This window comes from Gopherus flavomarginatus, unplaced genomic scaffold (genome assembly GCF_025201925.1).
Source record: "Gopherus flavomarginatus isolate rGopFla2 unplaced genomic scaffold, rGopFla2.mat.asm mat_scaffold_43_arrow_ctg1, whole genome shotgun sequence".
Lineage (NCBI taxonomy): Eukaryota > Metazoa > Chordata > Testudines > Testudinidae > Gopherus > Gopherus flavomarginatus.
The window spans coordinates 568,676-595,200 of record NW_026115085.1 but is presented as its reverse complement, the minus strand read 5'-3'; the positions used below and the strand labels follow the sequence as shown (position 1 = coordinate 595,200).

At 50.5% G+C, this 26,525-nt stretch overlaps 1 protein-coding gene across 1 annotated transcript in view; it reads right to left on the bottom strand.

Moving 5' to 3' along the window:
* Positions 1–26,525, bottom strand: part of LOC127042430 (zinc finger protein 707-like) — an 85,853-nt gene that overhangs the window by 41,766 nt on the left and 17,562 nt on the right. Inside the window, exon 2 of the mRNA XM_050935885.1 lies at positions 11,422–11,504. Within this exon, the coding sequence (XP_050791842.1) occupies positions 11,422–11,487 (66 nt within the window). The 5' untranslated portion in view covers positions 11,488–11,504. The remainder of the gene's footprint in view (positions 1–11,421; positions 11,505–26,525) is intronic.

The window sequence follows — 26,525 nt, the reverse complement described above, 5'->3', positions numbered from 1 at the left end:
CACACGAGTGCCATGGCAATGAACTGACACACATGGCACCAAGATGAGATCATTAGTAGACTAACCTATAGGAGAAGGACACCCCAGCATTAGTAGGGGAGAAATCCCTACTGAACATGCATTACACCTAGCAGACCCTGCGTGGGGTCGGGCAGGGGCTGCGGAGGGGGGAGACCTGGGAAAGGGATGGATGGAAAATGTCTGTGCAGCCGAGACATGGCCGGGGGGCGAGGGGAGAAGAGCAGGTGACCCCTGAGGAGCGGGGAGAAAAAGGGAGGGCTGAGATCCCCTCGGAATTACCACTGCCACCTCCGTGGAGATCCCCCCTCCTCTCCTGTCCTGCCCCCTTTCTCCCTAGAGAGCAACAAGCAACATCCAGGCTGACACCCCCTCCCTCAAACCCCTGAGAAGTTCCCTGTTCCCCTCCCCCCATTGTGCCCCATTTTCTCTCCCCTTTGCCAATGGCCAGTTCAGATCTCAGGTTTGGGGTGTTTCCCCCATTTTCACCTGCAGTGATTTGTCCTTGTGTAGGTGGGAAATGGTTCCCCTCGAGTGATTTCTGAACTGGGCAGAGGCTGGGGGGGGCCTGAGACAGGGACACCTCTGGGCTGGGCTGGGGGGGGCCACTCTCTGCTGGCAACAGGGCGTGGGAAGGGCCAGGAAGGGGAGGGGGGAGCAAGTGTCCCCCATAGAGAGGGTCCAGCCCCAGGCTGCTACCAGTAGCACATTCCTATCCTGGCCGGGGGGGGGGGGCTTTCTCCAGCTGGGACCTGCCCCCTAGGCAGCCCCAGGCTCTGACCGCACCAGCCCCGCCTGGAGCCCCCAGTGAGTGAGAGACCCCGGAGGGGGAGGGGGAGGGAGCACTGGGCCCTGACAGGAAAGTGACTCTCTCCCCTCAGATCTTGGTGTTTTCCTCTCATGTTATCAAATATGCAGTTTGTGACACAATTTCTTTGCAAATCTCAAAGATTCAAATAAAATAACCTAAACATTTGCCCCACTTCTCTCTAGTTGTCTATTTCTAATTGAATATGCCCTGAGATTTTCCTGTCTCTAATTATAAAATAATAAGAAAATCTCAGATTTACACCTTTTCTCAGATTATTGAACACAAAATGTTTGCAAATGTTGCCCATTTCCTCTTTATTCATTTACCAAGTATTCATGTGAAACACTCAGATTTTACCTCCTATCAACAACTGATATAAAATCCCTCTGATTTTCCACTTTCCTCTCTATAATTTGCAAAATGGATCCAAAATCTCTGATTTCCACCCTTTGTCTTTCATTTCTGAACACTGATCTGAAAGCTCAGGTTTTCCCTCTGTGTCATTATCAAATGTCAATTAACAATCCTCTCAAGTTTTGTGCTGTTCCTTATGTTTCTAAATCCCAAAAACTTCTTCCTTCGGGGGAACCTGTTGCCCTGAGTCGCTCTCCATTCTGGATGTTGCAGAGGGATTACATTTCCCAGTGATTGTCTTTCCCCTCTCCTTTGAGGATCATTTGTTTCCCTCTTTTAGCTCTGTTAGATATTTGCCAAAGAAAGAGACCAGCCTGATATTTAATACACATCAAAGTCCAGAGGCCTCCCCCTGTTTGGGGATCAGTCGTTCGCAGCTGGTAGTGGGAGAGTTGGCTGGCTCCCTTTTCTTTTCTCCAGCTGGCACAGGATGAGGGGGTCACTCTGAGTGCAGCATGTCTTGAGAAGTATCCCAAACCACAAGACAAATGGTCTCTGTGAAGGGTTGCTTCCCACAGTGCTAAGATGTAGCCACCTCTGGCAGGATCCATGGTGGCTACTATTTGCTAGTGACAGGCCACGGAAATTTCTTATCCTATTTTGCCCCTCCATGCCAGGCCTGCACAACATACGGCCCACGGGCAACGTGCGGCCCGTGAAGTCTCACTGTGCGTCCCGCAGCCGTGAATCAAAGGGCTCTGGGCTGCCCGTAGCCGCGGGGAATCCAAACCCCTTTAAAGTTCAGCCGCGGCCGGGATTCAAAAGGTTCTGAGCTGCCCGCAGCCGCAGGGAGCCCAGAGCTCTTTAAATCTCAGCCGCAGGCCAGGATTTATAGGGCTCTGGGCAGGCGGGCGGGGAGCTCAGAGCTCTTTAAATCCCAGCCACCGAGGGCCGGCTTTAGGCCAATTTAACCAATTCCCTTGAATCGGCCTCGCTCCTAAGAGGACCCCGCACCCAAGCCCCAGTACCAGCAAAAGCCAGTGCGCTGTACCAGGGTGGCCCAGTTTCCCCAGGGGGCAATTTAAAAGGCCTGGGGCTCCCAGCAGGGGCTGGAAGCCCAGGCCCTTTAAATTGCCACTAGAGCCCTGCTGCTGGAGCCCTGGGGTATGGCTGCGGGGCTCTGGGGGCTATTTAAAAAGTCCAGGACTCCCATTGCTTCTACCTCCCTGGCCCTTTAAATAGCCACTGGAGCCCCGCCGCTTCCCCAGGGTTCCCGCGGCTATTTACAGAGCTGGGGCAGTGGAAGCAGGGGCGCCTCGGGCCCTTGAAATAGCCCCCAAGCCCCAGGCTGCTGCTGCTACCCTAGTGGGAGAGGGGGGAGGAGGAGGAGGAGAAGGAGGCACTCACCATAGAGGATGGGCTGTACCCCCTGTACCTGCACCCCCTGCCCTGCCTGCAGCCATCCCATCCCCAGCCAGCCCCTGCTGCACCCCCTGCCCGCACCAGCCCCGCACCTCCTGACCTGCTTGCACCAGTTCCTGCCTGCAGCCTGCCCATCTCCAGCCAGCCCCACACCCCCTGCCTTGCCTTCAGCCCTGCACCAACCCCTGTCTCCAGCCAGCCCTGCACCCCCTTCCCTGTCTCCAGCCAGCCCCTGCCACACTGCCTGCCCTGCCCGCACCAGCCCTGCACCCCCTGCCCTGTCTCCAGCCAACCCCGTACCCCCTGCCTTGCCTTCAGCCCTGCACCAACCCGTCTCCAGCCAACACCTGCCGCACCCTGCTGCCTGAAGCCAGCCAGTCCCACACTCCTTTGTCTCCAGCCCTGCCAACCCATGCAGCACCCTCCCTGTGGCCCTGCCTGAAGCCAGCCAGCCCACCCCACACCTCTTGTCTCCAGCCTGCCCCACACCCCTTGCCCAGCCTGCAGCCAGACCCTACCTCTCTCATCCTCCCCCTCCCCCACCTCCAGCCAGCCCCATGTTCACTGGTGCCCTGCAGTTCCGAGGGAAGTAACCCTGCACACTTGCTTCAATGAGATGGGCAGGGAGCAGCTGGGACCCACACATGTGCACCCTAGCACACCCTAAGGGAGTGGCAGAGCTCATTTCTAGTTCAGACCCATCTTTTTAAAAAAGAACTCTTAGGTAGAGTTAACATACATCTGTACTTTCCCGGACATGTCAGGCTTTTTGGTTGTTAAATCGCCATCTGGGAGGAAAATACGGACGCATGGTAACCCTACTGGTACAAAAAATACATACTGTGGCAGAACTTTTTATAGGGAACCGGTTGTTAAGAACTGAAAGGCTTTTTTTTCCCCAGTCATCCCTGCGGGGCCCCGCACTTCCTAAAGCCGGCCTGCCAGCCACGGCCGGGATTCAAAGGGCTCTGGGCTGCTCGCAGAGATTCCCGGCCGCAGCTGAGGTTTAAAGGGCTCAGGGATCCCTGTGGCTGCAGGCAGCACAGAGCCCTTTGAATCCTGGCGGCAGCTCCAGGGGATGGAGTGAGGCTGGGATTTCAAGGGCTCAGGCTCCCCTCAGCAGCAGGAGCTCTGGGACCTTTAAATCCCTGCCCCAGCCCTGAAAAGCTCCGGGTTCCCCCAGTCGTCAGAGCCCCAGGCCCTTTAATTTGACCCTGAGGGCTCCCAGCCACCTCTTTGGCTGGGAGTCCCTGGTTGATTTAACATGAAGTAACACCTCCCCACCACCAACCTTCCTTTTTGACCCACAGCTGTTTTGGTGGGGCGGCGCTGGGGAAGGAGGGTTTGTTTCTGCAGGGCTGGGCGGGGTGTTTCCGCCAGGCTGGGAGGTCCTGAGTGGGGGGTGTTTCCGCAGGGCCGGGGGGTTTCGGTCCTCAGCTGTTTTCTTTGGAGTATTGTGGCCCTCGCTGTTTTACTCAAAGTACTGTACAGGAACTTTTCAGGGGGGATTAAGGCAAAATGCCACATTTATTAGTAATACAGGTATCAATTAATACTCTATGATATGCACATGAGATATATATCACAGTCATGCATTCACGCACACACACAGACATAAACACACTCCGTCTTGCTGTTGTTACCAACTAGTTGCTCCCCTTAACTGCACTGGCCAGGTGAGTTAGATGGGGGAGGGGTGGAGCCGGACTTCTACCGATCCGAAATCGATGGTCCTGATGGTGACAAGACGAGATCCGGGGTCCTTCTGCAAGACACCTCGCATTTATAGCAGCTTCCCTCTTATGCAAATCTAGACCAGATTCAAAATCTGGGTCTGGGTCCGTTGGTCTTTGTGCTGCTTTTCTCTGGGTGTTGTCCCAATGCTGCTCAAAGAGGGTGTTTTCTAAAGAAGGTGCTTGCTTCTAATCCCTGAGGCCATCAATATGTCTGCTCTTCTTTATTGGGCCCACTTGACAAGTTGTATTGTCCTTTGCTCTGGCTCCCATTCCCTCTTCAACTGTTGTAGCTGTCTGGAGGTGGGTGTCTTCCAAGCCTCACTCATTCACACCTCATTCAGTCAATAGAGCAATTGATTACAGAGTGCGGGGGAAGATCTTATTCTACTTCTAGCAAAAAGGCACATGTTTTCTTTTACTTTAACTATACTATCCTTAGGGGCTATAACATTTGATACAAAGTTTTCTACCAATTCTCTATATAGGGATCTAATACAAAGTTGTATGAAAATAGAGAGGCACAATGCCAAGTCATATGAATTACAAAATAACATCATGCCGGATGCAATGTCATAAAGATAAAGATACTTAATACAAAATAACACAATGCAACGTTATAAAGATTTATAGAGATAGTTAATACAGAGATTTCTCTACATCACCACTTTACGAGTTGTGCAGGCCTGCTGACGGCATTCGCGGGGCTTCTTGCTCGTGTGGATTCTCTGATGCTGAATAAGGTGAGAGCTGCGATTGAAGGTTTTCCCGCACTCACTGCATTCATAGGACCCCTCCTGTGTGTGGATTCTCTGAAGCTGAATAAGGTGTGAGCTGCGACTGAAAGTTTTCCCGCACTCACTGCATTCAGGAGGGAGAGGATAGCTCAGTGGTTTGAGCATTGGCCTACTAAACCCAGGGTTGTAAGTTCAATCATTGAGGGAACCATTTGGGAATTGGTCCTGCTTTGAGCCAGGGGTTGGACTAGATGATCTCTTGAGGTCCTTTCCAACCCTTATAAGCTAGGATTCTATGATAGGATCTCTTCCCTGTGTGGATTCTCTGATGCCCAATAAGGTGCGAGCTGCTGACTGAAAGTTTTCCCGCACTCATTGCATTCACAGGGCCTCTCCCCTGTGTGGATTCTCTGATGTTGAGAAAGGCCTGATCTGTAAGTGAAGTTTTTCCCACACTCAGCACATGTATTTTTTTTGCTTTTCCCTGCAGATTTCCTGCTGTATTCTGGTTTCCTTAAGGCCCTTCTGAGTTCCCTGACAGGAAATAAATTTATCCATTTTCTCCCCTGGCTGGTTTCCCTGCTCTTTTTCTGGTCTGTGCTGAACCTCACACGTCATTGCATCACCTGCTGTGATAGAGACAGAAACCTCAAACAGGGATGGAAAGGGGAAGGCCAAACCAAAACAAGTGCTGGAGAGAGGACAAATAAAAATCAGGAACTCAGCTCCCCCCAACAGGAGAGAGGAGGGGATCAATTCAGCCTTCACATCCCATCCAACTTCACAGGGGGAAGGGAGAAAGCTACTGCCCGGTGTCTGCTAGCATCTATAGGAAGCCTTGAGCTATATTTACCCTGCGGATGCGACCCCTGCTATGGACAATAATGAACTGAGAGACTTCCCAAGAGCTTTGTAGGGCATCCTAGATGTTTCCTTCAGGCACTTACAGATTCTGAGTTGGTTTAATGTTTCCTCATCTGTGCGGGGAGATCTCAGGATCTCTCTTTCCTCTGAACCCTGGAGCTCTGGGACCCATGGCTCTTCCCCTTGTTCCAGCTGGGAGATAATATCACGTTGGAAAACCAGAAACTCCGCTCAGATGAAAGAAAACAAAGGAGTTCAGTTGATTTCATACAACTTGATCATCAAAAACATTCTGTTAATTTATCTTCAGTGCTTAGTGTGACCTAGTGTGCCTGGGGCAGTCCTCACTGAAAATGCCAAGGTCAGAGCAGGCTGAAAAAAGGGAGAGCAGATGCTCCCCATACTGGTGGTTAACACTGAAGTTAAGCTCACTGACCAGTCACAAACTGTGCTTCTGATCCCACACACTGGTTAACGAGACTCTGAAAAAAGAAATCACACGGCCCCCTTTATTGCATGACAGTTCTCTGACTCCTAATCAGCAACTAGGTCCCGGTACAGTGAGAGGTTATTTAAAAACTCTGCTCACTGTGATACAGCATGGCCAGAGGGCATGCAGGAGAGTGATCCTAATTGGATCCAGGAAGTGGGTGGGTAGAAGGTTAGCCACATTACCCAGGTTTGGATCTCATCCAAAATACCATGCTGCCAGCCAATCCTTTAGCAATTAAACTAAATGTTTAGAAGAAAGAACAAATGAAAGAATGAAGTTAAATTCCATCCTTCCAGACAATTCTTTAGCATCTAAACTAAAGGTTTAAAAGAAAGAAAGACAGAAAGAATTTAAATGGAAAAGCAGTCAGATACATTCCAAAATGGATATATCAGGTTCTTAGCAGTATTGGTGAAGTTGCTGGCTTGAAAGTCTGTCTGGAACGCATCCACAGCTTGGATGGGTCATTCAGTCCTTTGTTCCAGGGTTCAGTTTGTAGAGAAGTTGCTCCAGAGGTAGGAAGGGGGATTGAAGACAAGATGGAGATGATGCAGCTGCGCTTTATATTCCTTTTGCCATGTGGCTTGTACTTCCTGTGTCCCAAACACAAGCTTCACAGCACATGGCATGGAAAAGCTTTGGAGGTTTCATTACACAGGCAAACCCCGGCATGTCTTGCTGACTCAATAGGTGTGTCCCCTTGGTCCATAGGTTCATTGTACAGCTGATGACCCTCAATGGGCCATCAAACATGCTAGGCAATGTTGATGCCAATATGTCTGGGGGTGTCACCCAGAAAAACTGCACAAGTCTGGAAATACAGATATACCTTACATATCTGTAACTCACAATACAAAGGTGATAGAAACATAGAAACAAAATTATCATACTTGGCAAATCATAACATTTTCACTGACACTTTACATGGCATACCTAGCATGATTCATTGCAATTTTATCAGATTATATTATTTTATTATTAATACCAAAGTGTCTCACAATTTCATGCAGTCTCACACTTGCTAAACTAGTGAATTCCCAGGACCAGTTCCCCAGGTCCTTGAAGATGCCAAACATTGTGCTTATGAGGGATTGAAATACCCACATATCTGCTGGGAACACACACACAGACACTGTGTCAATCTGTACCCCTGTGTTCACTCTTCTAGAAAATTATGATCAATTTTGTACCCAGTATGGCTTGTGAGGTATCATTAGAAAACACATAACCTACTGAATATTATCCTCCTGTTAAAATGTGTAGTAACACTGTATGTAAAATTGTGAGATTTTACAGTATGATATTACTGAAAAAGTTACAGTTCTGGGGAACACCCACAGACCAGTTCCTCAGAGACAGCAAGGCAAACAGCTGGTCAAACAGCCATTCTCCTGCAGGGGGAAGGTGTGAAGACATTAAGGGCTGGTCTACACTACGGGGGGAAATCGATCTTAGATACGCAAATTCAGCTACGTGAATAACGTAACTGAAGTCGAATATCTAAGATCGGATTACTCACCCATCCTCACCGCGCTGGGATCGATGTCCGCGGCTCCCCCTGTCAAATCAGCAACTCCGTTGGGGTTGGTGTTGTTCCGGAATCGATATAAGCGCGCTCGGGGATCGATATATGGCGTCTAGATGAGACGCCATATATCGATCCCCGAGCAATCGATTTTAACCCGCCGATACGGTGGGTAGTCTAGATGTAGCCTTACATTCCATCACAGGGACCTATTGAGGCTGTTGTGGAAAACGACCACAGGATTAATATTTGAATCAGCTCAGCCTGAGGCTCTTTTCTTGGTTACAAGCACGCAGGGGGCGACAGCTATTGGAATACTGTTCCTGAGCTAAAAATCACACAAGCCTTTTACAGTTTAAAACCACAAACAATGACACATACGTTGCACGTTAATTTCCTTATTTGGAATATATTGCAAAATATGATGCAGGTCAAAAGCAAGCTGAACAATCAGTTTTCCATATTTGGCCTTTCCTGTTATTTTTATTACACCTGGTGATATGGGAGCAAGACTCTCCATGTCTCAAGAAATGTCACTACCAACCTAGGCCATTTTCACATGCTGGGATGCAATCCAGATCGGCGAGGAGTTGTGTCATCTGTAATCCTGGGTGAGATTCAGTGTTCTGCTGCTGGAGCTCCCCTGTCTGGATACTCCCAGCCAGCGTTCAAGGACGCACTGAGTGTCTGTATGATAAGTAACCCTGGACTGGCAGCTCTGACTCCAGCCACCTGCTTGTTACACCCCAAGCACATTCTGGTTTGGGTAGAGAAGGCTCAGGGTTTGAGAGAAGGCTGGGGGTAGGAAGCTTCTGTTCATTATGCTGGACCTAACCCCAGTTTTACTTGAGTAAAGAGGAGATATTTGACATTGTGTGATGCTGCTCCTGTGCTCTGTTCCCAAAGTGTTCTGCAGCAGAGGAGGATCTCTAGTAGTATGTATGTTACTGGCCTATTGGGGTGATGCTGAAACAGGACAGGGTACAGATGGCATTGTGGGGGTGGCATGAACCTTCACTCTTCATTTCCCCTTCCAAGAACAGAAGGGACAGGAATCCTTACCCAGCAAGACCATCGTCTCATAGTTCCCCTGCATGACATCTCTGTAGAGGGCTCTCTGAGTGGGGTCCAGCAGAGTCCCCTCTTCCCTGGAGAAATACACAGCCACCTCCTCGAAGGTCACCGGCCCCTGAAAGAGCAGGAGTCCAATACTCAGTACCTGCTGACCCACTCACAACCCCACTATTCACGGAACAGCAGCACCAGGGAAATGGAAGCTCCGGGAGGCACAGGTTAACAGAGTCCCACCCCACCTTGCTTACAGCAGCCAGGAGGCATCAGAGGGTAGAAAGAGAGAACCTTTGTGTCTCCCATCTGACAGACAGAAGCAGGGTCTTCACATTTATCACATAGCTACTAGCCAGAGCTTAATATAGGAGATGGGGCTGTCTCTGGACCCTGATAGTGGCTCCCTGGTAGGAATCCAAGCACTCTCCAAATAAAATATATGGAAGAAAGGGGAAGTCAATCATAAAGAATAGAAGTTAGAAGGTCAGAATTGTAGTGCCCATTAACAAAGGTTTAGAGAAAATAGAGCCTATCAAACTAACGGGATATCCTTATTGGATGAGATCAAAAGTTTGGTTGCAGCTAATAGTATTGATGTAATATACCTAAACTTCCGTAAGGGACATGACTTGATTAGCACAATATTTTTACTAAAAAAAAACTAGAATGATACAAAATAAACACGGCATACATTAAATAGATTAAAAACTCTGATAGTAAATGGGGAACCATGATCGAGTGGATTTCTTTCTAGCAGGTTCCTGCAGGGATTGGTTCTTGGCCCTGTGCTATTTAACATTCTTATCCATGACTTAGAAGAGAGTACAAAATCATCACTGATAAAGTTTACAGTTGCCACAAAGATTGGGGTTGGTGGTAATTAATGAAATGTCAGTAGATTCAGGCTCCATCGCTGAGAGTCTGGGAAGTTGTCCCAGCCCTGGCTGGAGGGTTATTTCCTGTTCCACAAAGAGGGGAAGTTCCATTCCCAACTCCTGTGCCTTGAAATTAGGACCTATCTGACACTACACTCCCATATTCATCATAGTGGTATGATTATAATATGATTAGGACATAATTATGATCTATTTTGTAGAAGATGCATCATGTGTGGTGTCACTGGAAAAGTTCTGATTTGCTGAATATGATTATCCTATTTGTGTGCACATATCATGTTCGTATCTGAAGTTATGGATATTGACTCTGTATCTGTATTTCAAATGTGCTTACTCTGGGTAACACCCACAATGAGCCTTTCAGGTACAACAATGAAGAAGCCAGACAGTGCTGATGGCTCAACAAAGACAATGGACTGTGGAAGAGCTTAGCCTTCCTGTGAATGTTTCAGCCAGCCTATGAGTCATGGCTACTATGACTCAGCAGGGCCTGTGACCAGACCACATGACACTAAACTCCATTTTAGTAGCTGTATTTTTCCACAAACTGGACTAGGAACTGAGTTTGGAACAAAAGGTTCCCACCATATGGAAAAGCTACATAAGGTGGGGTGTGACATCATCTCTTGGCCTCATTCTCCACACAAGAGAACTTCTGGAAACACCTGAGAAACAAAAACGGATGTGGGGGAAGTGCTGCTCCCAGGATCAAGAGATTTCTAGCTTGTGTATGGAAACTTGGGGGACTGCTTGTACCATCAGTCAGGGTGAGAAATTGCTAATTCAAATTCTATCCATCTAGTATGTTAGGCTTAGTCTGAGTTTTGGTTATTTGCTAAATAATCTGCTTTGATCTGTTTGTTATCACTTATAATCACTTAATCTATCTTTCTGCAGTTAATAAACTTGTTTGATGCTTTATCTTAACCAGCGTATTTTGAGTGAAGTGTCTGGGGAAAATCTCAGCTTGTTGTGCACATCTGTCCCATATCGAGGGGAAGGGGAACTACATTAATGAGCTTGTATTATAGAGATCCCTGTGCACTATAAGATGGTATCATTCTGGATTTATACTACAGCAAGTGTGCAAGGTTGGGGAGTGGGAAATTGGCTCTTGTCTTCTATCTGTCCTTGAGTGGCTTAGGTAACGCACTCAGGTAGCTTAGTTGGCTGCATGGCGCCACCTGCTGTTGTGTTGGGTGATAACAGGCTCTGGAGAGGCTGGCGAAATCTCCAGCAAAGCAGTGTGAGAAGGGCCAGCCCAGCGTGAGGGTTAGAGGACACAGCAGTTCCCAGAAGCTCCACAAACTGCCTCCTGGGGGTGACAACCCATCACGCCCTACACTACACAAGTCTCAGCAGGTTTGTCACATGCTGTCCCCTCCCTTTCTCCACCCGAGATATTTCCTGCTTCCCACCACCTCTAGCAATTCCCACCCTCTTATGCATTTACTGCTCCTCAACCTCCAAGCAGAGCCTGCCACCCTGATAATCTCTTACCTGAGCCAGCTCCATTGCAGCCATTTCCTTGCCCCTGGGAGGACGAGATGATCTGCAGCGAAACATGGATGTTATTCTCTGGCCTGCCGGGGTGAAAAGGGCAAGGTGTGAGAATTCAGACTAGGCTTTTGTCCATTCCACAAGCCGATTCCCCCCAGCTTTTCCCCTGCTAATGCACATTCTAGGTTCTAGCACACTGTGAAGCACAGAGTGACCTTATTCCAGTACAGGCCTAGCCCCCTCCCACCAGGGTGTAACCCTCTGACACATGGGGAAACCCTCCCAGTAACAGTCTCTCTCTTACACGTATCAAGTTTGCGGATAACACCAAGCTGGGAGGGGTTGTAAGTGCTTTGGAGGATTGGATTAAAATTCAAAATGATCTGGACAAACGGGAGAAATGATCTGAAGTAAATAGGATCAAATTCAGTAGAGACAAGTGCAAAGTACTCCACGTTGGAAGGAACAATCGGAGGCCAGAGAAGAGCAGAAACAAAGGAGTCACTTTGGGGGATTCTCCCTGTCATTGTCCCCAAGGCAGCTGTCTCAGGTTTACAAAGGTGTTTCATGTTCCAGCCTTTGTACAGTCTCTCCTGGGAGTGCCCCTTTCATGGACTGGGCCTAGTTTTAGTTGTTGGTAGTTAACAATCTTGGTTTATTGTTCATCTAACCAGTATGTGTGGATTGAAGTATGTTGGAAACTCTGTTTGGGATAACAAGCTGGTGCATGTCATTTTCCGCTGATGAAATGACAGACTTCATATGAGCTTGGGTCGTTCAGTAGCGTGCTAGACAGTGCAAGATGCACATTTCTGGGGGAAAGTTGGGCACTTGAGAATTTGCTGGTTTTCTCCTGAGGTGTAATTCATGAGTGGCTGTCTAGCAGCACTCAATACTGTGTAGCTGGGAGTGAGTTACATGCTGGAGACTGTGTGTTAATTGGCCAAGAGGGGCTGTTCTCGCGGGAAAACAGTGGAAAAGGCACCCCATGCTGGAGGACTGAGGTACAGCTATTTAACAGTCCAGATTGTACTCTGGGTAACATCACAGACACTCATTATGACAGAGCCTCTTACAACACAGAGAAAGTAAATCCATGTCCCAGAAATCGAAGACTCCAGACAGAGGGCAAGTGTCTCTGACACTGCTTCTTGCTGACAGAGAGGTTCAGAGACAGTGCGAGAATCCTGGGGAAGCTGGGAACAGGAAGCATGGGCTGGCGGGGTTCGGTGGAGAAAGGGAACAGGAAGGGCAGGGATATTACTGAATCCAGGATCTTAGCAGTACTAGATGACAGGATAGCACATAGTGCAGCCCATTGGAAAACACAATCCCAACTATACATACAAAATGATGGGGTCTAAATTAGTTGTTTCCACTCAAGAGAGTGATTTTGAAGTCACTATGGATAGTTCTCTGAAAACATCCACTCAATGTGCAGCAGCAGTGAAAAAAAGTGAACAATGTAGGAAATAATTAAGAAAGTGATAGATATGACAGAATATCTCATAGATCATATTTGTAAAAACAGCAAATAAATCCATGATACACCCACATCTTGAATACTGCATGCACATGTCACCCCATCTCAAAAATAGAAATATTGGAATTGGAAAAGGTTCAGAAAAGGGCAAGAAAAATGATTAGGGGTATGGGACAGTTATGCCAGACCTAACCCCCAGTTTCACTTGAGCAAACAGGAGATATTTGACACTGTGCAATACGGCTCCTGTGCTCTGTTCCCAAAGTGTTCTGCAGCAGAGGAGGGTCTCTGGTATTATGTGTGTCACTGGCCTATTGGGGTGATGCTGAAACAGGACAGGGTACAGATGGCATTGTGGGGGTGGCGTGAACCTTCACTCTTCATTTCCCCTTCCAAGAACAGAAGGGACAGGAACCCTTACCCAGCGAGGTCACAGTCTCATAGTTCTCCTGCATGACATCCCAGTAGAGGGCTCTCTGAGGGGTCCAGCAGAGCCCACTCTTCCCTGGTGAAATACATAGCCATCTCCTTGAAGGTCACCAGCCCCTGAAAGAGTAAGAGTCCAACACTAAGGACTTGCTGCCCCACTCACAGCCCCACTATTTGTGGCAGAGAAGAGTGAATCAAATGGAAACTCTGGGTGGATCATAGTCAGGAGAGTCCCACCTCGACCTGGCTCAGAGTATCCAGCAAATGCCAGGGTGAGGGGATGAAGAGAGAGCCCCTTATCTCTCCCAGCATATCCATCACCCCCCTACTAGCCACTGACTGATACAGGAGATGGAGCCCCTAGCAGGGTCCAGGGAGAGCTCGCTGGTAGGATGCCCAACACCCTCCTCATTGTGAGGAGTGGGATATGAAGGGAGAGGCAGCTCCAATAAGCCTGACTCATGGGTGTCCCCTTTATATCTCACAGCAGCTGATGGTTAATGAGGTCAGGCTCCAGCACTAGGAGTCTGGTCAGTTTGACTAGCTCCATGTAGGTGGGTTATTTTCTCTCTTCACAAATTAGGGCATTTCCACCTCCAAACCTCCTGGGTCTGTTCCTAGAATCTAGGCCACTTAGTAAATAACTCCCAGCAGGTCTGCCACACCCTGGTCTCCTCTTTTCCCCACGCTGTGAATTTCCTGCCCCGCTCCAACCTCCAAACCAGACTCTGCAAACCTTCCCACCTCTGGTGTATTTGCTCTCCCTTTCCTCCAGCAGGAACCCACCAGCAACCCCCCGATAATCTCTACCTGGACTGACTCCACTGCAGCCATTTCTCTTCCCTGTCCCACGCCAGGCTGGGATGAGCTGGAGCAAAACATTCTGCAGCCTGTCTGGGGGAGAAGGGCAGTTGTGGGCATTTCAGAACCGGTTTTAGTTAATTTCACATCACAATTCCCCCAGGCCCTTTCCCTGCAGACAGACACCCTAGATTCTGTCATGCTGGGAAATGCTCAATCTGTTTATTACAATTTAGACCTGGCCCCTCCTGCCAGGCTAAGTCCACAGACACATTTTTAACCTCCCTTCTCTCTCCCCTCACCCCTTCTCTGAACACAAGGCTAGAAAAGAGCAGAACCAAAGGAGTCACTGTGGGGGATTCCCTCAGACACTGACCCCACGGCAGCCACACCCCAGCAGGGGGAATACTGGAGTCAGGAACTGGCTTTTGCTCTGTCTGATCCTTGTTTTGTTCACTGGAAAGTGGTTCTGCCCCAGGATGCAGCAATACATGTGTCTGGGTGGACTAGAGAGCTGGAAATCTCTCCCCCACATTCATTTCTCCCACTGCCCCTTTCAGTCTCTCCTTCCCCTGTCCTCTCTCCCTGCCCCTGTGGCTGGGACAGTCCCATTCCTGGGGGCTTTGCTCTCCCATGGCTGGATTTCCTCCTGGCAACCGCTAATGGGAGGAGAAATGAGGTGGTGGTGTTTGTGCAGAGTCACTTTCTTGCCAGACCCTAGGACATTCCCTGAGGTCTTTCAGTTACATGGAGATTCTGGCTCAGAATTTGGTAGTAACAGGGCCCAGGACTGCCCTAGGGGGCTAGGACCAGCTGCAGAAAGTCATCCCCTGGGCCGGGCAGAGAAGAAGCTTTAATTAAGGTCACTTCCCAGCACAGAGCCCCACTGGGGGAGCAGCAGCTGCCAAGCCTGGTCTCCCAGATCACAATGGAGGCTGCAGCATCTGACCCGGGAAGCTGAACCCCAATATCCTGAGCAGAGAGGGACAGAGTGTATGAGCAGCTTCCCTCCTTTAGCTCTCTGGGGAGAGCAGCTAATGGGAGCCCCTCCTCACAGGGAGAATGGCTGATCTCATTTGACCCACTGTCCATCTGGAATCACTCCTTGTCTTTCCATACAGTGACTCTGGATTAACAACGGTCTCAATGACACCGGATTTCAGAAAGAATGAGTTCAGAACGCTGTGGAAAAGACCATCGTGTGGCAGTGCTGACTCCCTTCCCACCTCCCTCACCCCCGCAGATCTAGGACAAGGACTGGGGGCAAAAATTTTCCAAACGGAACCGAAAGTTCCTGCAGTTTTCAAAAGAGGAGAAAAGTAAATTCTGTGATTTCACACTAACAGTATTTGCTAAGTGGACAGAAAGTTATCACAGTGACAGGGCACATGACTGGGGAATGGACTTAGTGACCTGGTGACTAGGAGCCAGGACTCTGGTTCAAGTTGACCAGAGAGAAGGATCATGGTTAGCAGCAGCCGCCAGACACCCCCTAGTACCCAGAGCCCAGACCCCCCAGCCAGGGGCCCCAGACACCCCCCAGCCAGGATCCCATCAGATATTCCCTGGGACGCAGCCCCCAGAGTCCCTGGCCAGGGACCCCAGATACCCCTCAAAGCCCCACCGGCCAGAGAACCCCCACCACACCATGATTGCCAGGTTGGGAATCCCAAAGGGTTCCCCCCACCAAGAGCCCCCAGCAGCCAGGGACCCCCTCAAGGGACCCACCCCCACACTGGGAACTCAGTCCCTCACTGCCTGCCTAGGAACTTCCCCACCCTCCAGAACGATCTACCCTGACATTTGCCTGGGACCCCCTCCTCTGCCCAGTGTGACCCCCTGAAGCTTTACAGTGCGACCCATCACTCTGCTTCCCTGGCATGCCCTCACCTAGTGCCAGGGATCCCCTCCCCCAGCTCTGTGCACTGGGCATGGCAACAAAACCAGGAACCAGCGGGGGAAGCACAGACAGAGCCCCTGGCACAGAACCAGGCTCCCTCTAACCCTCTGTCCCGCCTCCCCAAGAGACACCCACCCCCACTGTTCTGCAGCCACCAGGCCCCCAGCGATACCCACCTCCAGGACCCATAGCCTCAGGGATGGGCACATCAGAACCACCACCCCCGAAAACCCCAAACCTCCACAACCCACCAACCTGACTAGGGTACCCCCTGCCCAGCCACCCAGAGGCCTCCCCCTACCACAATGCCCCTTCAGCTGCAATCTCCCCACACAGACACCTTCCCTGCCCCTGCAAGTGTTACCTCACAGAGTGTGAGAAGTGGCTAGAAAGTTAACACCACCTCCTGCTGGCCAGTCACACAGGCAGAGGGAGCCTGGGGAGTGCTTCTTTAACAGGAGAATGGAAGGCCTGGAGGGCAAGAAAGATCCACGGGCTGTCACTAGCAAATAATGGCCACCATGGATCCACCCCAGAGGCGGCTGCATCTTAGCACATTGGGAAACAACCCATCATATTCAATTAGAAATAAAACAACTAGAGAGAAGTGGGGCAAATGTTTGGGTTATTTTATATCAATCTTTGAGACACGCAGATAGAACCCTGTCACAAACGACATTTGATAACATGAGAGAAAACCACCAAGATCGGAGGGGATTTGATGTTGCTATTAAATAACTAGTGGAAAAGGGGGACTGTTGGACTGGATTTTATATAACTGTCCAATACATAAACAGAATGTGATGGTCCCCCCCGGCCACGGGGCAACCATTCACGTGAGCAGCTCAGAGCCCTTTGAGGAGCTGATTTAAGGGCGGGGGGGAGCTGGAAGGCTCCCTGGACAATGGAAGGGGGCCGCAGGGGGATTGGGAAGTGGGGTCTGGGCAGTCTCCATGGGGGATGTGCTCCTCCCTTCCCTTCCCTGCCCTGGCAGAGAACGGGAACCTCATCCCATCCCACTCCAGTGGGAGCCGTGTTCTGGGGAATGACCCAGGGCAACAATTTCCCACCCAAACAAGGACAAATCGCTGCAGATAAAATGGGTGGGAAAATCCACCCCCCATCGGAGAGATTTTAAATTGACATTTGAGAAGTATGGAGAGAAAAGGGAAAATCAGAGGCAATTAGAGAGCTGATCATTGGCGGGGGGGAAAGGAGAATCTCCCTGGATTTTATAGCCACGTGTGATAATGAGAGAGAAAAGGGGAAATCTTGAGAGAATGTGTGTGTGGGAGGAAGTGGCAAAAACAGGGACAGGATCCAGTTAACTCACCTCCCTCCCACCCCGGGAATGTCCTGGCTGCACAGAGACAGATCTACCCCCCCCCACCCCAGTGACCTCCCCCGCCTGCAACTCCGGCTTCTCCTCCCCCCTCGACACCTCCGCCCTCACACCAAAGGGGGGGGCTCTGCCAGCGCCTCCCCCTGAGCTCAACTCCTGCTCCTCCCCCCAGCCCGGATTGTGCCCTTTAGCCCCCCACGAACCCTGCCTCCAGCTGCCTGACCCCCCCCGCCCATCAATTTCCTGCTCTGCGCCCGCCCCTCCCACGCTGCCTGTTACTTCCCCGTCCCGCTCCAGCCCCGCCCCCAGCGCCCGGCGGAACGTTACGGCTGGTCCGGGCAGGGGGAAGGGCAGCGGCTGTTACTGGGCATGCGCAGTGCCCGGGAGTAGCACATAGCTATGGGGAGGGATTTAATACACCGCCCCCCCCCAGCCTGGCCCGGGGTCCGCCCCTCCCCCCCACACGACGGCCGTGCCCCGGCCCCCCCATCCCAGCGGGGCAGGCGGGCGGATCCTCCTGCAGCTCCACTGGGGCCGAGGCGCCTTCAAGGCTTCTCCCAGGCTCCCTGGGGCGGTCACTTTCCTGCCCCCCAGCGCCTCTCATTCTCCGGGGGCTCCGGGTCACAATGTCCCACCGCCCTTCCCCCGCCTGCAGCTCCGGCTTCTCCCCTCCCGCCCCCGTCAGCCACACCAAGGGGAACCCATCTGGCCAGTGGTTCGCTGTGTTACATTCTATTGCACCTCAGGGAGACTGATCTTCATCGCACCGTCCATCGCTGCGCTGTGGGACACTTACCTTAAAGGATCCTGACATCTCCACTGCCAGGCCTGTCCTGGGAGCGTGAGTATGAGTGTGACACCCTCTCCCATCCCTTCTTTTGAGCTTAGCTATCAAGCTAATAAATGTGCTGCTTTCTGCCAAACTCTGGGGGGGAGGGGCATTATTAGTCCTCTCTAAGCTTACTAACTGACCCAATTTTGGGTAACACAAGCAACATTGTTTGATCTGTTATTGTACCAAAGGGGGAGATGGTTGTCTATAAAGGAGGGTGAAGACTAAATGCCTCTGATGAGAATGGGATTTGAACCCCTGCAGGCAGAGCATAATGGGGTAGCAGTCCATCACCTTAACCACTCGGTCACCTCATCTGAGCTGTCAAAAAACGGACAGGAGGAGAAATCTAAGGCCGGCAGAGATAGGGACACTAAGGAGTTTTTAAATACTAAGCGAAAGCAGGGTCTGAATGAGCTCCCCTCTCTCACCTAGTGAGGAGCTGGGGAAAGACTTCCGGAACAGACCGTGTTTGCATAGACACACCTACTCTGCCTAGCTATGCAGCATGATGGGGCCGCTTCCCCAAAATGACCAGTTTGGGATGGTCTTGGGTTACAAATGACTTTAGGATTGAGTGGAATGAAATGTTATTCTCCTTCCTGTATGAGTGAAGGGCAGCAGAACATACCTAGTCCGTCCTGATGGAGGGGTAGGTGAGTGAGGAATAGCTTTTATTGGACTGCAGAGAAGTGATTGAGGACGTCACCCTAAACCAGTGGTCCCCAAACATTTCACATTGTGCCCTCTTAGCCATGGCTGTGGCCCCTCGGAAGCCACGGTCAAGAACCGGGGCTGGGAGGAGTGGGGCTGTTGCTTGCTGGGGTGAGGGGTGCGGACAGGGGTAAAGGGGTCGACGCCGGGCTGGGAGCCAGAGTCTCAGGCTGAGAGTGGGGTTGGGGAAGAGCTGTGGCAGAGTGGTGCTCCCTCCCTGCCCTCTATGTGGGCTGGCTCAGGTCCTGAGGTGCCCCCATGAATGTTCCTCTGTGTCCCCCTAGGAGTCGCACCCCACATTATGGGGACCACTGAACCCTACTCGCTAAGCCGGGGCTAGTGATGCCAAACCCCCGGGAAAGGGAGAACAAGTGTGGGGGCCCCAGCACCAGAACCATGCCCCTACCTTCTGTCTGTGGCTCTACCCCCTGCCACCCATGGCCCCATCCACTGTCACTTCTGTTCCACCCCTTCCCCCACCAGCCCCACCCTATCACTCCTTTACCCCTGCCTCGCTGTGGCCCTGAGACCAGAGAAGCTCTGTGCCCCTGCTGCAGCCCCCGGGCTGTAGCAGGGAGTGGGAGCTCCTCCAGCCCTGGGGCTGACATAGGGGAGACTTTTCCAGGGGGACCTAACTTGGCCAGGGCCCCTGATCATGGGCCCCACTGTCCCCTTGGCAGTGCAAGGTTTGGGGAGGCTGAGCCCCCTTGTCATAAACAGATAGCTAAGGGTTAATGTTCTTTTACCTATAAAGGGGTAACACCAGTAACCTAAAACACCTGACCAGAGGACCAATCAGGAAACAAGACTTTTTCAAATCTGGGTGGAGGGAAGTTTGTGTGTGAGTTCTTTGTTCTTTGTCTTGTGTCTGTGGCGTCTCGGCTATGAGAGTGATTTTTCTATCTCCTGCCTTTCTAATCTTCTGTTTCCAAGTTGTAAGTACAAAGATAATAAGACAATAAGTTTATATTGGGTTTTTTTTGTATTTACATGTGTGTAGTTGCTGGAATGTTTAAATTGTATTCTTTTTGGATAAGGCTGTTTATTCATTTTTTTCTTTTAAGCAAATAACCCTGTATTTGTCACCTTAATACAGAGAGACCATTTTTATGTCCTTTTCTTTCTTTTTATATAAAGCTTTCTTTTTAAGACCTGTTGGATTTTTTCTTTAGTGGGGACTCCAGGGAATTGAGTCTGCAGCTCACCAGGGAATTGGTGGGAGGAAGAAGTCAGGGGGAAAATCTCGTTGTGTTAGATTTACTAGCCTGACTTTGCATACCCTCTGGGTAAGGGGGAAGAGAGATTAGCTATCTTGGTACTTCTATTTCCAGGACTGGAAACAGGGAGGGGGGAGTCCCTCTGTTTAGATTCACGGAGCTTGCTTCTGTATATCTCTCCAGGAACCCAGGGAGGGAACACCTGGAGGGGAGGAGGGGGAAGGGAAATGGTTTATTCCCCTTTGTTGTGAGACTCAAGGCATCTGAGTCTGGGGGTCCCCCGGGGAAGGTTTTGGGGAGACCACAGCGAGCCAGGCACTGTATAAATCCCTGGCTGCTGGCAGCTTTACCAGGTCCAAGCTGGTAACTAAGCTTGGAGGTTTTCATGCTAACACCCATATTTTGGACGCTAAGGTCCAAATCTGGGAAAAAATGTTATGACGCCTCTCCCCCCTGAGCCTCCATTACGAGCCGCCCAGGCTACCACTGCTCAGTGTGTGGCCAGTCTCTGTGTTTTCTGCTGCTCGTTCTGGGGAGCCTGGCCGGCCTTAGGGGTGGTGCCCCCCGATAGCCGCCCAGGGCTCCAGGGGTCAAATGGCACCATGTGGCAGTGCAAAGGTGCTCACTGCTCTCCCCTGCCCCAATGCTCCTCCATGGGTCCATAGAGGTTTGAGGGGAGTAAGGAGCAACCCTATGTGCTCCATGCGTCCTGGTCACTTTTCCCACTTGGGCTGTGCTGTGAGGGGAGCATCAGAAGCTGCTGCTCTCTGCCCTCCCGCTATGCAGCCCGGCTGAGGAAAGTGACCTGGATGCAGGGAGCTCGGATGATCTCACTTCTTGCCCCCACATCCCACAACCCCTAGGGGTGCCCAGATGAGCAGCGTTCCAGGGAGGAGTGGGGGGCAGCAATGCCAGCTGCTCCATGCACACAGGTCAGTCTCCCCATGTGGGTGCAGGAGGGGATGCAAGGGTTTCTGTGATGCCTATTCTATGAATATTGGGGGGAGGGATAGCTCAGGGGTTTGAGCATTGGCCTACTAAACCCAGCGTTGTGAGTTCAATCCCTGAAGGGGCCATTAAGGGAACTGGGGTAAAAATCTGGGGATTGGTCCTGCTTGGAGCAGGGGGTTGGACTAAATGACCTCCTGAGGTCCCTTCCAACCCTAATAGTCTATGATTCTATGATCGTCACTCAATACCAGGCACTCAAATTCACCAGTCTTAGTACTTAGACGTTTAGCGTTTGTATTTAAGCACTTCTAAAATGTGTCCCATTTTAGCTGTCTGCTATTACATGATGTAATTGAGGGAGACTCTTTCATTTCACTGTTTCTCATCAGAACCTACCTGTACATTATCATCTTCCTTCCTCTCCACCTTACTAGGCTATAGAGAATCCCTGTGAATAGTTCCTCTCCTAACGGATGTCTCTGTCTGAACCCTGTGCTCCTCAGCGCCTGTCGGCTTTCCCCAGCTCTGAGGCTGTGTCTACACCGCGCACCTTACCACGGTGCAGCTGTGCCACTCTAACCGTGCCATTGTAAGGTGCGCTGTGTGGCCGTCCTTATCGCTGAGAGAGAGCTTCCCCGGCAACAAAGCCAAACTACCTCCAATGAGGGGCAGGAGCTTTGTCACCGGGAGCACAGCTCCACCTATGATGCGCTGTTCACACTGCCGCTTTTCATGGCTCAAATTTTGGCATTCGGGGAGTGTTTTTTCTCACCGCAGAGAGACAAAATTTTTAGCAACAAAAGCCGAAATTAAAAAAAACTCCTCTGCAACCTATTTAATTTTACCTTTATACAACCTTTATACTGCCTCCAGTTCTGGTATCCTCATTTGAAAAAGATGTTGTGAAATTGGAGCTAGGGCAGCAAAGAGCCACCAAATGTTCTGAGGGCTGGAGAAAAATGCCTTCCAGTGAGCTATTGAAAGAGCTCAACCTGTTTAGCTTATCAAAAGAAGATTGAAAGGTGATTTCATTGAAATGTTGAAGGGCCTTAATGGAGAGAAAAGATTGGGTATTTACGGGCTCTTGAATGGAGCAGAGAAAGGCATAACAAGACCCAATGGCTGGAAAGTGAAAAGAGACAAATTCATATTACAACTGAGGCACAATAGTCAACAGCGAGGATGATTCACCACAGGAGCAAGCTACCAAGGAAAGTGGTGGATTCACCATCTCCTGATGTCATTTAATGAAGACTAGATGCCTTTCTGGAATGTGTTTGCCCCCAAAGTAGCTGTTATGTCATACAGGAGGCCTGTGATATGCAGGTTAGATGCTCTAATGGTGTCTTCTGACCATGAAGTCGACTAATTTCTGAAAAACTGAGTGTAGCATTGGGAGCAGCGTCTGATGTTTTCCTGTCTAGCCGGCTTGCTGCCTAGAACGAACGCTCCTTGAGTGGGGTGATCCACAGGGAGTAGCTCAAACCTCCAAAGTGCCTGGCCAGGGGCAGGACATTAGCCCAGCAAGGGAGGGGTGTGGCAGTGACATCACAAAGGCCTTTTGCAGGACATCAGACTATTGGTCAAAGGTGATGGGGAGGTGGTGACCTCACAGAGAGATGCTGACATCAGCCAGGCAGGACAGGGGCGAGGGGCCAGGGAAACCTCAGAGACCTCTGTGGCTTTGCTTCAGCACGTTTCCTTCTCCAGGTCTCTCTTTGAGGACTGAGAGATTATTTGGGGTCATGGACGTGAGCGCCAGGAGGAACCTCTTTCGAGTTTCCTCCTTCCCTTGTAGTGATTTTACTAGAAAACAGCCGTCCCTGTTTAGAAGGTAAGAGCCTCCTGGAGGTTTGAAACCTGTTCAGTCTGATCTATCTGGTGACAAGTGAATTCTAGGCATGGAAAACACGAGCTTAAGGAGGCAGAATTTTATTGCGCACCTGGGATTTTGTCCCTTAGAATCGCTGGGGACATTAGGGTTTGTCCTTTTTGTTTCACCTCTTCCTCCATCCCTCCCTCCTCTTCTTCTCTTGCTTCTTTTGTCCTTTCTCCTGTTCCCTTCCCAACAACAGGACGGAGGTGTGTGTGTGTGTGTTGCAGGGAAGTCCTCTGCAGCTCCCACTATGGAAGGTCCACCCAAAAATGTGGGACTGAAATAGTGCTCGGGCAGTGATCCCCACTGGTGACCTGGGCCATCCTTTGGGCTCTCTGGTGAGAACCCTCAGCCTCCCGTCCTCCGTCTCTACCCTGATTGGTTGAGCAGGGGGATATTGACAGGGAGGAGACTCAGGTCCTTGTTGTTCTCTTTTAAGATCAAGTAAATAAGTCAGAACCAGTTCTATCTTTGATTAATTTTGCTGCTTCTCTGCATTAATTGTCTCTGAGCAGTTGATGATTCCCTCTAATATTGCAGTTCTCCTCAAATACTTGCTGAATAATTACTGTCATTGTTGTTGGTCTGGGGCTCATCTGAGAGCACAGTATTCAGGTCATTCAATGTCTGAAATTCAAGATCCGATGGTTTGTTTGAAAATCAGGGCTCTTCGGTCCTATTCCCAACACTGCCTCTGACGGGCTGTGTGACCTAAGACAAGTCAATTCTCCTTTCTCAGCCTGAGTTTCTCCCTCTTTCAAGTAGGGATAATAATGATCCGCTCTTACCTACCTCATGGTGGGTGAAGGATGCGGATCCATTTGGGAGTGTCACTAGAAGTAGTGCATAATATGAAGTTTCCCAGATTATGACATAATAGATTAGCTGAAATCGTCTATTTTATTTGTATTTTTTTATTTTGAAATTGTTAATAGTAGCAACGACTTAGCTCAGATTGAAGCATCTTATCTAATGGTTGAGATGTAAGTGTCTCCTCTTTGTGTGCGAGGAGACAATTTAACACACTCTGACAAAGAGGAGATGCTTTTGTTTTGCAACAAAATATTTTTGCAAAGATCTTTCATCCCACTTGTTATGATTTTGAGAAACAAACTGGTTTAGTCTAAATGGGATTTTCGGACAGAAACGGTTTGAATGAAATTTTCCCACCATCTCGATTCCTGGGCTCTGGGGTGTTTTCATCTGTTAGAACAGGAGTCAGAACTGGTTGCTTCTCTTTCTGGCTCTGCCATCGCCTTGTTGTGTAGGCCTTGGGTAGGTCACTTCCCTTCTCCCATCTGTCCAATCGGAACAGGAACAGTTCTCGAACTATGGGCAGTTTAGAGCCCAAGTGAGATAAGGGGTATTAAAGCCCTCTGTGAAGGAGAAAGGGGAGTTTCACAGTGTTTAGCACCAAGGAATTCTAAAGTTTGCTAAAATGTCTAGTCTGTGGAAACAAGAAATGATCGGGGCCAAACTTATTAACCACTGCCTTTTTAAAGCCCATTCAAAGATGTGAGTCCCTATCTTTTAGGTACCTGTGGTTCTTTGCCAGCAGCAGAGAAGAGGTTCCTGCCTCCGTTTTTGTGGCCTTAACAAACCAGGTGTTGTGCCCCAGTTCTCGTCTGAGACCCCTGAAAAAGAACATCTTCCCATCCATGAACAAGACAGGACCTATCTTTCAAAGGGGAACAAAAAGACCTCTGGGACTTACAGACTAGCTAGCCTGACTGCCATAGCTGGAGAGATCCTGCAATACATTCTTAAACACTCAGTTTGTCAGCAGCACCTACAGGATGATTTGGTTCTTATGACTAGTGAGCGTGGAATTGTCAAGAACAAATCATTCCAAACCAATCCTCTTTCCTTCTTTGGCAGGGTTCTGGGCCTGGTAGAGGTGAGTAAACAATAGATGGGATCTAGCTTGGTGTTACTAAGGCTTTTCGACACAGTCCCATAGGACATTCTCAGAAGCAAACGAGGGAAATGTAGTCCAGCTGCAATCAGTGTAATGTGGGTGCAGAGCTGGTTGAAAGCCAAGACTCCAGGAGCCCTTCTCCATGTTTAGCTGCCCAACGGGGAGGGTGAATCTAGTGGGTCTGGCAGGGATCAGTCCGGTGTCAGGTACTATTCTATATTTTCATGAATGATTTGGAAAATGGAGTGGAGAGCATGCTCCTAAAGTTTACAACTGACACCAAGCACTTTGGAGCACAGGATTGAAATTCAAAACACCCTTAACAAATTGGAGACTTGGTCTTCTTGAGCCAAACTCCATGGTTAGGGCTCTCTCTCTACACTGGGCTGAAGTAAAACCCCAGAGCCAAGCACTCCTCCTGGGCAGTGAGCTCCGAGCTTAAATGGTCAGATGCTGCTTAGCACTGTCAGAGCAGCTTTTGCTGGGGGATTCTCCCAGCACTTTCCAATAGCGGGAAGGTATGAAATCCCCATTTGACTGCTGGGGACAGAGCCCGAGAGTGGGGAGCAACTTGCCCAAAGTCCCCAGAAAAAGGAAAACAACCAGCAGAGGAACCAATAGGAAACCCAGCAATGGAACTCAGGAGTCCTGGGGGTGTGCTGTGGTGACCAGATGTCCCAATTTTATAGGGACAGTCCGAATTTTGGGGTCTTATCTAGGATCCTATTACCCCCCACGCCGTCCCGATTTTTCACACTTGCTGTCTGGTCACCCTAGGGTGTGCACATGTGTGGGTCCCAGCTGCTCCCTGCCCCCCTCATTGAAGCAGATGTGCAGGGTTACTGCCCTGGGAAGTGCAGGGCACCAGTGGATGTGGGGTTGGCTGGAGGTAGGGTCTGGCTTCAGGCAGGGCAAGGGCTGCGTGGCTGGCTGGCTTCAGGCAGGGGGGTGCATCAGGGGTTGGCTGGAGACAGGGCAGGGAGGATGCGGCTGGTGCAGGCAAAGCAGAAGGTGCAGGGCTGGCTGGAGACAGAGGCTGACTGCCGGCAGGGCAGGGCAGGGGGTGCAGGGCTGGCTGCGGGCAGGGCCGGTGCAAGGAAGTTTCATGCCCTAGGCGAAACTTCCACCTTGCACCCTCCCCCCCCGCACCCCTGCCCTGAGGCGCCCCACCCGTGGCAGCTCCCCCCTCCACCCTGAGGCTCCCCTCTTGTGGCAACTCTCCTGCTCTGCCCTGCGGCACCCCCCTCGCCCGAGCTCACCCCTGCTCCTAGCACGAACACCCCGAGCACGCCGTGGCCGCTTCACTTCTCCCACCTCCAAGGCTTGCGGCGCCTAAGCCTGCCAGGCAGTCAAGCACCCTCCTCTGAGCCACAGCAGCCCTGACAGTTGACAATAGAGGCACCTTAACCCCTGAGTTCCTTCAATGTGTCCCCCTCGGGGGTCCAGCTCCGATCACCAGATACTCGGGGTATGTCTATACCACCTGCCGAATCGGTGGGCAGCGATCGATCCAGCGGGGGTTGATATATCGCGTCTAGTGTAGATGCAATACATTGAGTGCTCTCCCCTCGCCTGCTGTACTCCAGCTCGGTGAGAGGCGCAGGCAGAGTCTACGGGGAGCTGCAGCAGTCAATTCACCGA